General features: G+C 39.6%; 1 protein-coding gene across 2 annotated transcripts in view; it reads right to left on the bottom strand.

Moving 5' to 3' along the window:
* Positions 1-5,238: 5,238 nt before the first annotated feature.
* Positions 5,239-18,959, bottom strand: part of vgll4b (vestigial-like family member 4b) — an 81,407-nt gene continuing 67,686 nt past the window's right edge. For both annotated transcript variants that reach the window (XM_067432017.1, XM_067432016.1), the window contains 3 exons: positions 9,020-9,239; positions 7,799-7,922; positions 5,239-5,683 (listed from right to left, as the gene is read on the bottom strand). In XM_067432017.1, the coding sequence (XP_067288118.1) occupies positions 5,439-5,683; positions 7,799-7,922; positions 9,020-9,239 (589 nt within the window). In that variant the 3' untranslated portion in view covers positions 5,239-5,438. The remainder of the gene's footprint in view (positions 5,684-7,798; positions 7,923-9,019; positions 9,240-18,959) is intronic.

The following is an 18,959-nucleotide window of genomic DNA, read 5'->3' as shown; positions in this document are numbered from 1 at the left end:
TGAGAAGAGCAGTTTTTGCAGTGTTCATATAGAACATGAGTGAATGATTTTGGGTGTCCGTTGTCCCATCAGCATTGATTTGTAACTGTACTAATGTTGGTTGACATTATCAGATGGTTTAGGACGGGGTCTTTCCTTCAGGGCTCCTGGATCAGTGTTATCAGGAACACAGATGAGCACTGCAAAAAATGCTCTTCTGACTCTTGGTATTTCTGTCTTGTTTCTAGTCAAAATATCAAAAAATTCTTAAAACAAGATTTACTAGACAAGCAAAAGTAATTGTCGTGTTTTGGGGGAAAATAACTCAAAATGAAGAGAGTTTTTGCTTAAAATAAGATAAATAATCTGCCAATGGGGTGAGAGAAATAATCTTAATTTAAGCAGAAAGCAACAATATTTTTCTCACCCCATTGGCAGATTATTTATCTTATTTTAAGCAAAAACTCTCTTCATTTTGAGTTATTTTTTCCCAAAACAAGCCAGTAATTTGTACTTGTCTAGTAAATGTGTCTTAATGTAAGAATATTTTACTAGAAACAAGACAAAAATACTAAGTAAAATGCGTTTTTTTGTAGTGTGTACCATAACTCCCATCTGTTCTGCATCTGTCTTCTCACACAATAAACATGGACTATATTAACAGGAATCCATTCTGAGGTAATATTTGCTTGTGTTCAGTCTCTGAGTTGCTTCCACGTCCTGCATTTACCAAGATTGCGGTGTTCTCCGAATGTTCATTTCAGGTACGCAGCTAACTCAGCGGGGTTTGACTGATGCTGATTTGGCATGATGGGTTTGGTTCTTCGACGCTCATCCTGGACTTGAAACAGGTCCGTAAACTCAAACCTATTTCAGGTAAACAGGATTAGAGTGTGTCTTTTTAAGCGGCATTGATACTTAAAATCTGTCCTAACAACTGCTACTTTATTACATGAGTTGGGGCGATAATCATTGTAGATGATATACTGTATGTCCGTTTCATCAGCGAAACATCAGGCTTTGTGAGGCCGTCACAGACACGCCTTTCAGCGAAAACTCAAGATCTTCACAGTTTAACATCACAAAGGCCTTTAGATTAGCCTGACCTAATATGATGATCTGATTAAATCTCTAGGAGGTGTTCGTTAAAGTAAAACCTCTGGAAATGCCAAACATTGTGCGGATAAAACTCTAAATATCTCACTTCCTGTTAGTTTTCAGATTTCGCTCCAATGGTCTTTTCTGCAGGTGTTGGGTTACCGAATGTAACACCTGTACGTGAAATGTAGTGCGAATGGGGCTTAATTGAAATTTTGTAGGTGGCGCTATTGAGCCAAAATGAATGGAGCCGTTCTTGGTGGCTTTATATGATAAACAGATAAAATGTAGGCTATATTATATAAATTAATTGCAATTATCATTTACAATAATAAACATTTAAGACGTTTTTCAGATCACTTAAAGAAAACACGTCATGTTCTGTAATGTGTTAGTGACTCTTCAGAGTATGAGAACACAATCCTCAACACATCTCCATTAGTTTAATCGTACAGAAGATGACTTAAAGTTTAAGATCAGAAATCTTGTGATTTTATGATTGAAACAAGAGCAAATATCTGCAAATGTGTTCATAATCAACACCTTGACCCTTAAATCAAGAGTCATTAATGACAGTAAAGTGAAGAAATCAAGTCTTGTGTTTCGAGAAACTGAACAAATGAAGAGTTTGAGCTTAAAACAACACTGCAAAAAATGACTTACTCAGTATTTTTGTCTTGTTTCTAGTCCAAATATCTAAAAAAAATTACATTAAGAAACATTTACTAGACAAGCAAAAGTAATTGTCTTGTTTTGGGGAAAAATAACTCTAAATGAAGAGTTTTTGCTTAAAATAAGAGAAAAATAATCTTGTTTTAATAATAATTTTTCTCCCCCCACTGGCAGATTATTTATCTTATTTTAAGCAAAAACTCTCATTTTGAGTTATTTTCCCCAAAACAAGATGATTACTTTAGTTCATCTAGTAAATGTTTCTTAATGTAAGAATTTTTAGATGTTTGGACTAGAAACAAGACAAAAATACTGAGTAAGAAGAGCATTTTGGATGATTGGATCTGAACATCACACACACACTGGCAGAGATTTGTATTCGTTTTAATCATGACATCACTAATGTCAAACTAAAGGAGATCTGCTGATAACTCGATTGTCTCTAATACTCATTCACATACTGGCGTATCTTCCCTTTAATTTATTCCTTAAATTCTCTTAAACGTACCTTCATAACTCCTGTCATCCCCAGTTTTTAAAGTACTTCAGATTCATCCTTTCTGGAAAATATGAGCAGAAGTCACGGCTGTGGTTTAAGAGCACTTTATTGTTCATTGAGGCTACTTAAAAGTACAAAACAATGGCCTGCCAAAAGTTTGTTTTATTCCAAGGAGAAACAAGGCCATGAAATGAGGGTATAATACAGATTTACACATCATTAAGAAGTACACTCGAGGTGCGGTGAAGGTTGGTTTCGTGTCGTCGTTCTCCTGGAAGCGCACATCAAATAGAAAATATTGTTGCTCAAATCCCATTATATCGGAGTTTGTTCACTTGTCTCCAGAGACAGTTGTGTGTCGAGACTCTGCTCAGTAGCCTTCGGAAATAATACACAAGTGGCTATTACACTAACGCAGTGTTTTCATAGAATAACTGTGTGTTCCTGCACTTTAACAGACAAAACCTACTAACAAAAAAGATCAACTTTTTTCCTCGGAAAAAAAAGCATGATTACAATAAAAGGACAAGGGAAAAATTAAATAGCTACATATCATTAACAAATTAATTGTTCCTCAAAAAATACCTACGATTTTTTTTCTCTGTACATTCGTTACGCACAGCGTAATGATGGTCTTATAGTTTCCTATATAAAAACTTTTTTTTGTTTTTCGTTAAGTGATTTACCTACAGCGCAGCGCGTAGGCTAATGTGTGTCACAAGCAGAGAGGAAGCTTCCCACCCGGAAAACGGGTCGAGAAACGTGTGTGTGACGGAAAACGGTGGCGAAATGTGTGTGTGACGGAAAACGGTGGCGAAATGTGTGTGTGACGGAAAACGGTGGCGAAATGTGTGTGTGACGGAAAACTTATGGAGAAATGTGTGTGATGGAAAACGGGTGGAGAAATGTGTGTGATGGAAAACGGGTGGAGAAATGTGTGTGATGGAAAACGGGTGGAGAAATGTGTGTGATGGAAAACGGGTGGAGAAATGAGTGTGTGACGGAAAACGGGTGGAGAAATGTGTGTGTGACGGAAAACTGGTGGAGAAATGTGTGTGTGACGGAAAACTGGTGGAGAAATGTGTGTGTGACGGAAAACTGGTGGAGAAATGTGTGTGTGATGGAAAACTGGTGGAGAAATGTGTGTGTGATGGAAAACGGGACGAGAAATGTGTGTGTGAGATGGAAAACTTATGGAGAAATGTGTGTGATGGAAAACGGGTGGAGAAATGTGTGTGTGACGGAAAACTGATGGAGAAATGTGTGTGATGGAAAACAGGTGGAGAAATGTGTGTGATGGAAAACTGATTGAGAAATGTGTGTGTGACGGAAAACTGGTGGAGAAATGTGTGTGATGGACGCCTGAACGGTCTCGACAACGTCATGCAAAAGGAGCGATGAGATCACAGTCGACGATCCGTGAAGAAGCACTTCAGAAGTGTGTGTGTGTGCTTGTTTTTGTGACATATGAGGACTCAAATGTGTATAATGCCATGGGTATGACACAGGTATTACAGGAGAGGGTGAAATATGAGGACATTACCCATGGCCCCACTTTACAAAAGGCTTATAAATCACACAGGAGGAGTTTTTATGAGAAAGTAAAAATGCAGAGTGTTTCCTGAGATGGGTAGGTTTAGGGGCAGTGTGTGTGTGTGTGTGTGATGGGTAAGTTTAGGTGGTGTGTGTGTTTGTGTGTGTGAGAGCGAGAGTTTAGGGGCAGGGGCAGAGGCAGAGTTTGTGTGTGTGATGGGTAAGTTTAGGGGCTGTGTGTGTGTGTGTGTGTGTGTGTGTGTGTGTGTGTGTGTGTGTGTGTGTGTGTGTGTGTGTGTGTGTGTGTGTGTGTGTGATGGGTAGGTTTAGGGGCAGTGTGTGTGTGTGATGGGTAGGTTTAGGGGCAGTGTTAGGGGATAGACAATACGGTTTGTACAGTATGAAAACCATTACGCCTATAGAATGTCCTCAAATTTCACAAAAACAAACGTGTGTGTGTGTGTGTGTGTGAGAGTTTAGCCATATCTGATGGAATGTAAGGACGAGCGCAAGCGTCTCCTGCAACCTCTCGTCAGCCTGAAAGATCGACCGCGCTCCTATTGGAGGAATGTGTGTGTTTCGGCACAGGCCCGACAGCTGAAAGCAGAATAAGAGGAAGAACAACACACACACACACACACAGGGAACTAGCTTGACGTTTTTCCGGCAGATTGTCAACGCTTCAGTTGACCTGTCCATAGCTGCTAATGCTGCTTTTTCAGTCATGCAAAGCGACAGCATCTGTACCACGGATTAATAACACACAACCAACCGCTGATATATATAGATATATATAGATGGCCTGTCCGGAGGCTGATTTTCTCTTGTATCTGGCAGCTACCACAATGAATATTGAATAGAAAATAATAATATGGAGTACAACTGTACCAGCAGTAAGTTTATCTAGGACTGTTACTGACAAAAATAAAATCTGAAGAAGAAGAAAGGCTAAAAGGATTACGATTGAAATGTCTACACAATAATAGATACCAGCTATTTTAAAAACATGCACTAGTTTACCCTTAAACCATCTACTCTACTAAAACCACAGTGCCTGGGGAAACCAATCCGAAACGACACGAATGCCCACGTCCAGTTGAGAGAAAAGTCTGAAGCAGGCCGAAAACAGACAAGCACTTCCTGCTGAAGCGCATCACTTCCTGTCTGTGCCATCATCACCCTCGCGTCTTCTGAACATCCGAGCCTCCATCCATCCATAGTGCAAAATCAGCCCAGGCCTTCCGTTTCAAGTATACACATGCAGGGTACAATCGGGAGAGTGTGTGTGTGTGTGTGAGAGAGAGACAACCGGGAGAGTGTGTGTGAGACAAAATGGCTTCTGGGTAACATCAGCGGTTTCTTTGGTATCTGAGGCAGATGGTTAGATAAGCGCCTGGCTGATTTTGATCTTAAAAACCCAAAGGTTTCCTGCTCAATGATGCGGTTTTGTTTTTAAAAAAAAGGTACGGGCATCCCATAATGCAACAGCCACGCTAAAAACTATACTAGCAAACAAAAACAATAGAATTGAAGAGACGTTAAAACGAGCACCTCCTCTTATGTACATAGCTATACATGAGCTCTGCTAAATCATGCGCGGTGGCTTCGAGAGTGAAGCGGCTGAAAGTGGAAGAACTGGTATTCGCCGGGACGCTCTTCAGGACACGAGGGACGGGGAGTGGCTGTGATTGGCCGTGTGGCCGTTGGGGGAGGAGTCTGGGCTTCCGGAGGACCCGCCCTTGGCTTTGATCTGAAGCCACGCCTCCCCCAGAGCTTTGGCGAAGTGGTCGTCCACCGAGCCGGTGATGGACACCGAGTTTGTGACGGGCTCGGGCTCCTTGTAGTTCTTGCCCAGACTGCGGCGGAAATGCTCATCGATGATTGGGTCGCAGGCGGTGTTAGCTGCGGCACAGGGAAAGCCGGATTAGCACAGGCTCACCACTAACACACTCTTTACACCGGCCCCAAACTACACCACAGACCTCCTTAACTGCACATAACATAATTAATAACATTATAACTGTTATTATGAAACAATGAAGCATTGCTTGGTCATTGGTTGAGCTAAACTCGTATTATCTAATCGTGTTCTTAAATCTAACAGCTGATTGGTTGATCCATTACATCACTTTCTATCAAAGTTATCTGACATTATCAAGATGAATAGTGCCGAAGTCATGACGTCTCTTTGTAGGCCAACCTGGAAGTTAGCAGCGATGGGTTCCCTCGATCAAAAGCCGATGCATTTTCCCCACAGACTGTTGGACAACCGCAAAAAATAAGATCTGTGTTCAACAAAGAGTTACGACCCTTACACGTTTAGTCTATCAAGATAATCTTCACAAGTGAATCCAACATGTACACCGCTTGAAGCCTACATAAAGCCGTCAGATATAAGATGCTAACGGTAGGCTATAAACGGACTACAGCACACAGTCGCGGATCGACGTCATCATCACGCTTCCTCAAACTTTATTTAACAAACACGTTCGCTCATTATGACCTGCGCTGCGGATGAACACTTATCCACTTCTTCATGAGAAATATGGCCTAATTGAGTTTATGCGCCTCTCTGAGATTTGTTTTCTCGTTTGTTAATGTTTTATTTATTCCTTTATTATTTTGTTAGTTTATATAAAGCTTAATATTATTGTCTTTGTGATTAAGATTAGGCTATTATGCCTCATCATCGTGCCCCAAATAGACTTTAAAGTTTATCTTTCACTGTATTATGTTTGATTCTATGTTTGCTAATTCGCCAGAAAAACGTGCTTTTACCACCTCAGAAGCACGAATGACGTGAGCTATAGCCGTATCAATTTACAATCGTATGTCATTTTCCTCAGACGATTGATCATAATCGAGGAGAGAAGCACTGTAGATCTGGACATGTAGATCAGCGCAGCTTTCATTCGACGGCTTGTGCTTCCATCTCGGACAAAACACTACAGTCTCTCCACAGAAATGAAGAACTGGTGATCGGTTACCTTAATATCACAGATTTCTGTGTACAGCAATATTTGGAAACTACTATTTGAAAGGACTAAATATATAACTTTATGTATATTAACTGAAAGGTAAGAACGTGAGGCTGAAACGCAGGCTAGTTTTTTTATTTTTATTAAACATTTACTTACAGAATTCAAAAGTGACTGAAGCGCGGGCTGGTGAGATCTCCCGTTTGTCACGATGACGTCTAAAGTCCCGGCCAAAGGATGTAGTCCCTTTTAGCAACTTGTTAGCAACCGCCGTTTTTAAGACACAATAAAGTTTTAAAAAAATCACAAGCCGGTTCGAACGAGTGTGTTTTATGTCATAGATCAAAACGTGAAAATATTTAGAGGCTTTGTTAACCACAGACCTTATTTCAGGCGATTTAGCAAAAACCCGTAGACTTTAGAGCGAGGGAACCGGGAGTGCTAAAATGCTAACTCACTTCCGCGTTTGGCTACAAAGTGACGTCACAACTCCGGCACTCTATTTGTTCTAAATCTGAGTTTGTCATATTGTATTACCATTTTCTAAACTAAATGAGAAATGTGTGTTTGACTGTATATCGACACTAATCGATACGGAATTAAACGCTTGTGAAATGTGTGCCAGTGCCCAGCCTTTCATCTACACTGCAGAAAATGCTCCTCTTACTCAGTAGTTTTCTCTTGTTTCTAGTCCAAACATCTAAAAATTCTTAAAAAGTCTTGTTTTGGGAACAAAAAACTCTAAATGAAGAGTTTTTGCTTAAAATAAGATAAAAAATAATCTAGTTTTCTGTTTGAATTAAGATTATTTATCTCATTTTAAGCAAAAACTCTTTTAATTTTGACATATTTTCCCCAAACAACACAATTACTTTTGCTTGTCTAGTAAATGCTTCTTGTTGAGGTTTGGACTAGAAACAACACAAAAATACTGAGTAAGAAAAGCCTTTTTTGCAGTGTGATGCTCTGTAAAGGACATGGCTCCGGAGAACAGGAAGCATGTTTACTGGTGTGAAGATGATCTTGAGGTTTTACTCACAGTTGGAGGGTCTGCGATAGCTTGAAGCCAAGCCGGGAGAGCAGCCATTATGAGAGACGGTGCAGTGGGTGAGGTTACAGTTGCGGTTGTTCGCTGGGGCACATGTGATCACGGAGGGTCGATTCTGCACACACACACACACACCAGATGAGCAAGTTTTTAGATTTATCTTCATAATATGAAAAGTCTAGAGCATACTGAGCTGACTGATCTTGGTTTTCCCAGGTTTTATTCTGCATTTCTGATGGGGTTTGCGATCCTTGTCACCTTTGGCTTATTAAACTGTTTGTACTCTTACAAAGTTCTCAATGCTTCGGTTTGCATGTAGGGACCCTCATTATGCTGCCGTGTTAGTGTGAGGCTATGTTGAGTCTTGTTAGTGGTATTAACTAGCGGTTTAATTACACTTACCCTGTGCCCCGTAGACAAGCGCTATAAGCTAATCTGTGTTTAGAGATGTGTTAAGTGTTTGTAAACTCTTTACATTCGATTTCATGAAAACGCATCCCAGAGAACGATCTACTCGCTGACCATCTGTTAATCACCCCAAGGGTCATTTCTCACCGGAGCTGTCCTTTAAGAGACGTATTGATGAGACGTCAGCATGAGATCCATTATCGGCCGATAGCGATTGGGAGTCCAGAAATATTATTTATTTGGGAAAAAATAAAACTGATTTCTTTGGCCCTAGATATTTGAAAGAATGTTTGTAACCAAGCAGATCTCATCATAAAATACTATAGTAGTCAATGGCTGCCAATAATCTCCTAATTTACTGCTTATTAATAGTTAGTACGGTAGTTTTTGTAGCGTTTAAGTTTAGGTATTGGGTCGGATTAAGGGATGTAGAATAAGCTCATGCAGAATAAGGCATTAATATGAGCTTTAGAAGTGCTGATAAACAGACAATATCCTAGTAATATGCATGATTATAAGACACTAGTTAATAACGGAACCTTAAACTTAAGTGTTACCAAAATATCTTGTGTCATTTTACTTATCTAGTTAATGCATCTTTATGTAAGAATTTTTAGATGTTTGGACTGGAAACAAAACCAAAAAAAACTAAATAAGGGCATTTTTTGCAGTGTAGGCAATGCAAAATGCATTTGTGGTCAAGCATGACATAAAAAACAATACAAGTTTTGATAAGTAACAAAGATGAACCAGAAAGGAGTTGAAAATAAATAAATAAATAGTGTGAGTGTATGGAGTAGTCACCTGCTGGCGCTCCACAGGGCTGACAGTGGGTGAGATGGCGACGGTGCGGCTGGCGTCCATGTTTTTGGTCAGTGCGAGGGGCTGGTCCATGGCCAGGCTGGGCATGTGGGCGTAAAGATGCCCACCGACGAAGCTCATGCTGGGGGCGGCGATGCGCTCGATGGGGCTGCGGCTGCGCTCCCGGGGGTCCTTGCGGTACTCTCCATTGGCAGGCTTTCCTCTGCAGGAGAAACAAAGGAGGGATTGTACTGAGGCGTCCAACGACACAAACAAGCAGAGCTACGCTGCAAAAAAAAAAAAAATAAAGTTTTGAAAATTCCTTTATATGAAGGGCTTTAAAATAACTGGATATAGTTAACCTGTATAGTTTAAAGCAGATTGCCCTGTCAGATGCTCTGAGAGAAGAGCAAAAAATGCTCTTCTTACTCAGCCATTTTATCTTGTTTCCAGTCTAAATATCTAACAATTCTTAAATCAAGATGCATTTACTAGATCAGTAAAACGACAAACAAGTGGAGCTATTAATGCTGCCTTCAGCGGCCTGGCAATGGCAAAAGCTACGCACCTCCTGCAAGCATTCACAATGACCTGATAAGAGGAGATGACTTGATAGAAAGAAGTATTCGCTTAGTGTGCTCAGCAAATAACGGTTTCTGCAGGACTTATGAAGGTACATTTAAGGGTTAGTTCAGCCTGTAATGTAAATAGTGTGATTAATTCCTCCTGTGGTTGGCCAGCCGTCAGACCTCCGCTCATCTTCACACACAGATGAAGATATTAGTGTTGAAATCCGATGGCTCAGAAAGGCCTTCATTGACACCAATGTCATTTCCTCTCTCAAGACCCATAAAGGCACTAAAGACGTCGTTACAAAGCCCATCTCACTACAGCGGCTCTACTATCATTGATGAAGAGGCCAGAATAGAGTTAGTGCGCAAAAACACTAAATAACGACTTATAGAGTGTTGGGCCGATTTCAGAACAAAGCTTCGAACCGTTATGAGTCAGTGAATCAATTCATGATTCAGATCGCCAGAGTCACGTGATTCAGCAGTTTGACTCACGATCCGAATCATGAATCGATTCACTGATTCATAACGGTTTGAATCTTTGTTTTTAAATCGGCCATCACTATATAAGTCGCTATTTAGTTTTTATGCGCACAAAAACTAATTCTCGCGGATTGTGATGTTCAGACCCAATGCTGATATTTGCTCTTGTTTTAAGCTCAAACTCTCTTCATTTGTTCAGTTCTTCAGAACACAAGACTTGATTTCTTCACTTTGCTGTCGTTAATGAATCTTGATTTTAAGGATGTTCTGATGTTTGTACTAGAAAACTAAAATTAAGAATTGTGTTTTCTATTTTAATGGTAAAATTGTATTAGTCAATAAGCATTTCTAATTCATTGAAATCATGAAAAACGTTTAATAAATTACTGATTATAATAATTTGGTTAAATTATTTATTTATTTTGTAACCAAATTCTGGGTTTTCCATGGGTAAATTATGACATGATTCTCATTAATGGGTGAACTGGCCCTTTAAGTGTCAGACCTACTTTTGATTTATTCATCCAAAATGCGACCTGTGTCATTCCACATTACACAGCCAATTCTGTCCACATTTTCCACATCACAGAAATCCTACGGCCCTGATAAGACTTTCTGATCCAATCTAAGACATGTTTAAGGCCTTAACTTGTAGATGCTCAAATTAAGACTTAAGAAATCTATTATTTTAAATAAAGTTATGTTTCATTTGATCGAGATTAGCTTAGATCGCTCGTTACAAAAGGCTCTTTTCCTCACTCCCGACCTCCTTTCCTGTTTTTCTTTTCCCTCTTAAAAGAATAGACACACATGCAGCAAAGCCCAGAAGCGCTATTCCACCCTTCCGGAGGATCGGCCTCACACACACACACACACACACACACACACACACACACACACACACACACACACACACACACACACACACACACACACACACACACACACACACACACACACACACACACACACACACACACACACTCCTGTTGCCAACAGCGCGGAGGCCCAGCGAGGGGCCAAGTGCACACTATTCAAAAGCTTCATCTGTGCTTCACAGGAAGAGAACTTAATACCCTTCACTAGAGAAGAGCGAGTGGAACTCTAATCAGGTATTTGAAGGAAATGCTTTCAAAGCAGAATGCGTAGCCTCAGTTTTGGTGACCGCGGCCCACCTTTGGGGAGGATAAATGCTGGATTTCGCCGAGGCTCAGCTGTGTGGGCTGCGATCCTTGAAATTGTCTGTTTCTTGGCAACGAAATTGGCAAGCAAAGCATCTGAAAGTAAACTGTTGCGTATACCGGAAATTACTGACCTCACAATAACTAAACCAGTCAGAAACTACTCCTTCACAACTCCTTCCTCAGCGAGATCAACTTTCACTGCAAAACATGGACGGGGAGGCTACATATATAACATTGCTTTACATGTGTGTGTCTGTTATTGATATTGAGTAACATCCAAGCAGAACCTCCCACAGTCCAACACGTAAGTGATTAAACTGCAGTTCATGGACTGGCCACCAGAGACAGGCTCCAAAAGGCCCCTCGTGTTAAAATGCCCAACTTTACAGCAGAAAAACACACTTACAGCCTGGTACAAAAAGTGGTTTTGGTCTATATGGCTAATTGTGCACTTCATGACGACTGTGAGGGGGTGAATTTTTTTGCAAATTAATTCTCACACACACACGTTTGTTTTTGTGAAATGCGGGGATTCCTTAGGCATAGTGGATTTATACCGTAGAAACAGTCTTTTCTATCCGCCTACACACACACACACACACTGCCTTTACCCCTAAACCTACCCATCACACACACACACACACACACTGCCCCTAAACCTACCCATCACAGGAAACATTCTGCATTTTTACTTTCTCATAAAAACTCCTCCTGTGTGATTTATAAGCCTTTTGTAAAGTGGGGCCATGGGTAATGTCCTCATATTTCACCCTCTCCTGTAATACCTGTGTCATACCCATGGCATTATACACATTTGGGTCCTCATATGTCACAAAAACAAGCACACACACACACACACACACACACACACACACACACACACACACACACAAAGAGAACATGTTGGAATCATATTCAAATATTGTTGCGGTTTAATATTCACACACCCGTCCATATCGCAATGTGACATAATACGGACCTACTTTTGATTTATTCATCCAAAATTTGACAAATTTATTATGTGAGGCATGTGGAAAAATCAGCCGAATCCGATCCCTGTCCGGTTGATGAGTGCATCTCTAACATTGTTACATGTGAACTTCATAGCATCAAACTTTTAGGTGTGGAGTCTTACAGCAGGTAAAATCCAGACATTTAAAAAAAATGAATCAACACGATCAGGAATTTCGGACATATGGATTTGCCATGTAAACATCAGAAAGTTGCTTGGTTGCACATCTGTGATCCATACAATCGGAAAAAAATGTTGTGTGTGTGTTGCAAATACAATTTATTCTGAAGCAGTATTCTCACCGGTGTTTAAAATGTCTTTGACATTTTAAATCTGCATATTTCTGATATCTTTACCATTTATAAAGGGCATTTCCCACCTAATCTTATTAAATATAGGCTATGCTTCAGCTTTATTTTTTGATTCTTAAATCTGAGCAATAAATAAAAGTAGAATAAAGACACTATAGGGCTGTTACCAATCAAATTAAATAATTTACACCCAAACATTACCACTGCATTAAATCATGTTATGAGACTGTTTTAAATATTTTTGGAATATATAAATAAGAAAAAAGTTGGAAAGGATGTTTAAACATGAAACTAAACCACCAGCAGGTGACAGCAGGTGAGTCATTGAGTCGTGGCAGTCATTTACGAACAGGTTATTGAATCTTTGATTCAACCGATTCATTCAAACACTGAATCGTTCAGTAACACACACACACACACACACAAACACACGCACACACAGTTGCTGTGAGACGCATTATGTTTCTGCTGTTTGGAACTATTTTTGCTGCTGAAATAGAACAAAAACAGTCAATATTGCATCTAAAATGTAAGTGACTAAATGTTAATCAATTGTTTATGGAGCCGTCATATGTTTAATGTTCAATAGTGGTGGTATTCAGGAAAACTGCACTCTTGCTCGTTTGATGTTTAACTGTATCATATGTTGTTATAAATATAAAAACTACACTTTACGAACTTCTGTGTGAGCGCGGCTCATTTGTTGTGTTTTTACCCCGAGAGACGGTGCGACCGTCAACAGCTCAACCTTGTTACATTCAGGTTATTATACTAAATTATATATTATCATCCACTATCGATCGCCACTTACACTAAATTAACGCATAATCGCTATTGCATTTTGGTGATTCCCTAGATATTTTTTGGTTTTTACCTTTTATTCAGCCACTTGTACTGTCAGACAAATTCTCTTGCACTTGTCCCTTCAAAAAATGAACTTGTGAGGGTTAATGTGGAGCCCTGACAGGGATGTGACTGACTTCAGGCATCATATTATTATCAGTGAGGTCAGATCTAAGAGAAGCCGAATCATATTCAGAAAGACCTGCTGAAAGCCTCTTCACCCAAAGATCCTTTGAAAGCAAACAGGCCTTTCAGCTCCTGCTATTGGGAGCCAAACACTCTGGCAATATTCCACGAGTGCTTTCAGACGCTAGCTCCGGGAAACAGCCTTGTTATTTGGGATTCTGAATAGCGTGAATCTACAGCACATGTGGCTCTGCTGTGTTTTGATGTTTTAGCTCAATATAATAGTAAATATCAACCGTAGGTGTAAAGCACTGTTTTTGTCATTAATTAAATATTAAACATCGTAATTAAATATCTATTTTGTAATTATAAAATTGCATTTAAAATATATTAAATTACTCGTATCATGAAATACGTTTTTGGTCATCCTGTTGAGAACAGTGAAAGGTTAGTAAATGTTAACATGATTGATAATGTGATTGTTGCAAAATTCTCTGTAAGGATGTTTACACTGGCATCTATAGTTATTCTTCTTATATAATTATTTATAAATAAGGGGGGGGGGGGTCAAAAAGCAGGCGGGAACATGCTGGCCAAGTGAGTTTTTAGGGTATTGAATAATAAATTCTGTCATATTAAATTATTTTTACAGTTTTTTGCCATGGTATCGATTCAGTATCGGCATTGAGGTATTTTAGAAATTGGTTTACAAATTTCTACCTTTTAGTTTTACATTTTGTCAAGGGCTTGTTTACATTTATCATTTTTATAGTACACTACTGAAGGCCAAAGTTATAAGTTAAATTATATGTTTAAGTAAAATTGTTGAAAATTGTGATAAATTAGTAGATAGATTAACCGATAATTTAGTTAATAGATGAATTGCTAAATTAGTCAAAAGATTAACCAATAAATTAGTAGATAGATTAACCCATAAATTAGTCAAAACATCAATTGATAAATTAGTCGATAGATCAACCGATAAATTCATTGATTTATTAACCGATAAATAAGTCGATAGATTAACCGATATTCATTGATATATTAACCGATAAATTAGTCAAAACATTAAATGATAATTTAGTCGATAGATCAACTGATAAATTCATTGATATATTAACCAATAAATAAGTCGATAGATTAACCGATATTCACTGATAAATTAACCGATAAATTTGTCAATATATTAACCAATAAATTAATTGATAGATTACCGATAAATTCGCAGAGATTAACCGATAAATTAGTCGATTAACTGATAGATCAGTCGATAGATCAACTGATAAATTAGACAATAAATTAGTCGATAGATCAATCCATACATTAGTCAATAGATTAACTGATCAATTAGTAGATAAATTAACCGATAAATTAGTTGAAAGATTAATCATTTTAAAAATAGCCGTTAGTGGCAGCCCTAGTCTATATCACCAGATGCGTTCTTAGATATCGATTAAATTAATGTGAATCAGTAAACTTTAGTTTCAACGTTAATGTCGCCTTCGGTACCCAACCCTAGTGAAGATAAGTTGGTTAAAAACACTTGATCGCCGAGAACGTTTTCACACTGTTTCTCCGTCGTGACAGTACTGGAGAAAGCTGACCACATTTAAGGCACTTTGTCTAACAGTCCCCCAGAAAACCATATGTAGCACTTCAACAGCCATCTCTAGACCAGAACCTGACGCAGCGCGATCGAGGTGGGCCGTCTTGCTCCACACTTTATATTAGTGATGTGAACTCTACAAGACTCACTTTAGTCACGGATGCAGGCCAATAAAACTAGGAGAATTTTCTCATAATTGCATTTCATAGCCGTGCAGCAAAACCTCACGATTCCACCACAGATCTTGGCAGGAAGATTTCTCCTTTAAGTCACTGGAAGTTTGCCACGCAAAGATACAGGAAACATCTGGGAGAAATCAAGGCTAGGAAGGCAGAACCACAGGATACAAACAGGCAGCTCTGTGGAAATGTTGCTTCGTCGGATACGCGCGGCTCAATATCACACACGCTTCTAGCCGCTTTATTAATAGCGTGAGATGTTTTTAAACTAGCGTTACATTTATATGTCTTAATGAATACGTCTACTCCCCCTTTGTAAATGTTAAATGTAGTTACTGAAGCGGCTAAAACATGTTGGCACGTTGATTATTTCTGGCTCGGGTTTTAAAAGGAGCATCCAAAGAGGTAAATGGCAGTTTCAGAGTTTGGATCCGCACCACACTGTGTGTAATCAGTTTGAAGCCGTTTGGCTAACTTGCTTTGACAAATTATAATCCAAACACAAATGAGCCACTCGTATGTTTGTGTGTGTATATATATACACATATATAAAAGTTAGCAGAAAAACATTATTTAATAAACCCTAACCACACTGGACTGGCTCTCCGTTTGGCTGGCCATGGATGCATGAGAAAGACTCCGTCTCCAAGTTCCCAGCAGGAACACACAGGCTGCCGTGGATTATTCCCTATGAAATCCGATGGCTGTCCTGATGCATTAGGGAGATTAGGTCAAATATTAAAAGTATAGACTGCTAATGAGAAGGTTCCCTTACAGGTCTGTGGCATTTATAATCTACACAACTCAAAGAGTCCATATTACGCCTTTGATGTTGTTTTCTGGCTCTACCAGAGCAGGTAATGTTGATTATTCCTCATATTCTCCAGTGTTGCGGCTCCTCTCTTCCCAGTCTGTCAGTAACTCTGTTTAGTTCCTGAAGCCCCGCCTTCTGAAAAGCACAATGTGCTCTGATTGGTCGGCTGGAGTGGTTTGTTGTGGTTGGCATTTGGGAAATGCTCCGCCCCTTACCATAACCGGCAGTCTCAACACACAACCAACTAACTAACTAACTAACTAAACCAGGCCCCGCCCCTTTATTCTGCGCATTAATTATTATGACGAATATTGTGACGTGTTGGTTAACTCAAGACGGCGGCGTTTCAGGAGTCCAGGAACACTGACACTGATTAAAGACGAAATTAAAGCATCACACACTGAAGACAGACTCAAATTTGATGTTTTGCCGCGATTATATTATTTATAAAATCACGGTTTTGAATAAAAATTAGGGATGGGCATTTTCCCAAAATATTGTATTCGAATATTTGGGCTCATAAAAATTGAATATTCGTTTATTTAAATTAGGTATTTTGAGAAAATGAGAGAGATGTTTCTTTTTTTTTTTTCTCAACATGTAGTCACCATTTGTGAAGAAGCTTATGATTAGGCAATATACACAACACGCTTACGTTATCTTAAGGTTTTTTAAAAGATTAAAGAGTGTTTAAAAAAATGCCTAAAAAACAAAAGTATTATTAGCTCAAGCAGCACGAGCGGAAAGAAAGCAGAACGCGTCAGTTATCGTGCAGAACGTACGTACACACACACACACACACACACACACACACACACACACACACACACACACACACGTGTCGGTATATGGCTGTCGTGTTTGTATTGTTTCTCATTTTCATGTTGAGAGAAACGGTAATATTATTGGATGATGATGATATTATCGGGTGAGAAAATGCACCACTGACAGGCGTTACGGAGATAAAGATAACGGTTAAGTGAAGTTTGAGTGAAGCACTTTGTGTTTTCTGTTCACAAACCCTCAAAGAACTTTAAAGGAAGCATTTGTCTCGAGATCATTTTGCTATCATAAGTAATCTCACCCTCACTCGGGGTTCAGACTGGCTTACCCGCACTCCTGAGCAGTGATGCTCATTCCACTGGTGTTTGGATGTGACTCTCGTTTGTGGTGGTGATAAGTCAGTTTCAGTAATTGATTTCATCAAAAGTAACTCCATTTTGTAAAATTTTCAACTTTCATCTAAGTAATTCAAACATCGCGAGGCAGACGACGACATTGTGATCAAATACACTCAACATATTTACCCGCTCCACAGCGCCACCCAGTGGATTTAGTTATAACTGCGAGATTTAGAGGGATTTCTCATGAGCCCCTTTCACACTGCACGTCGGACCCGCAATATTCCCGGAACATTGCCGGGTCGCCTTCTGTGTGAAAGCAACCACATCCCGGGATTGATTACCGAATTTGACCCGGGTCGGGGCTCTAGTAATATTGCGGTATTCGACCCGGGACGAGCGCTGTGTGAACAAAAGCCGTAACATATGCCGCAACGTGTACGTAGTTATCGTGCGACTCCACAATAATGCAGTGCCAGAAGAGCTCGTCAGTGTTTTAAACGCAGAGAGTGTTCGTATACAAAAGAAACTAAAATTAAACAAGCAGAAATGTGCGCAATATTACACAAGTGGACACAAGTCGAGACCACGGAGCTCCTTACTATCCGCGCTGAAGCTGAGATCGCTCGCAATTACACGTCACATCAGGATGTCACGTGTCAACTCGACCCGGGACCGTTAAGCGTTGTGTGTGAAAGCGCACATATTACGGTATTTCGCTGGCAGTGTGAATGGACCAAATCTAGCGACCCGGGAACAAATGCCGGGTCGCATTATCCGTGTATTTGCCGGAATCGCAGTGTGAAAGGGGCTATGGATTCACCGCATTTACAGCCAGCAAATCAACGCCATAAAATTCGAACAGTATTTTTAGTTTTCGAATGTTATTTACAGATCGAATATTCGTGCACACCCCTAATAAAAATTTCTGCGAACATTACTTTATAGCATTTTTCTTATTTTATATGATTTCTGAGAATATAGGATATGTTTAAGTAGGGCTGGACAATAATTCAATATCAATATATATCGCGATATAATTTTTTTCAATAACGGTGATATGATTTTTAAACACATTTCCGATATTTCGATATGACTGACGTTCAGGTCGCATGCCATCAGAAAGAGCAGAACACGATTGGCTTCTTGCGTGATGACGTAGGCCTACACCACGGACACGCAGTCAGTGCTCAGCAGTAGTAGGCTGATAGATCCAACGCGGCACGTTTTAGCTACAAAGAGAGTTTCCCTGACCGCAACACAAATGTGACTGAACGAGCTTCCACAAGTAAGGAGAAATAAATAGTTGATAAGAGAAGAAAGACTAACTTTCTTTAGTGGCGTGGAAGTGGTTTGTCTATCTAAAGCACTATTCGCACGGGATTAGTATTATCTAGAGACCTCTGTGATTTAGAAATGACTCCTCCATCTGAGTTTTGCGTGGCGCATTCGCACGGGATAAGCAAAGCCTGTGATTTTACTCGAATTTACTGACTTCTCCCGGACATGATGTTCGTTATAGATAGCTGTATGAAATCATAAACAGGCATCGATATCGTTTTGATTATTTTACAGTAGCCTAATAAATAAATATAATTTCGTTCAGTTAGCGAACAGACGCCATGAACTGAGCTCAGACCAGCGGCAGGAATCAGATTTCATTTATCACGAGTAGGAAGCTGACAATATAGC

Source organism: Pseudorasbora parva, chromosome 22 (assembly GCF_024679245.1).
Source record: "Pseudorasbora parva isolate DD20220531a chromosome 22, ASM2467924v1, whole genome shotgun sequence".
In the NCBI taxonomy this organism is placed as follows: domain Eukaryota; kingdom Metazoa; phylum Chordata; class Actinopteri; order Cypriniformes; family Gobionidae; genus Pseudorasbora; species Pseudorasbora parva.
The sequence above is the reverse complement of the archived record's forward strand: the minus strand, read 5'-3'. Positions and strand labels throughout refer to the sequence as shown.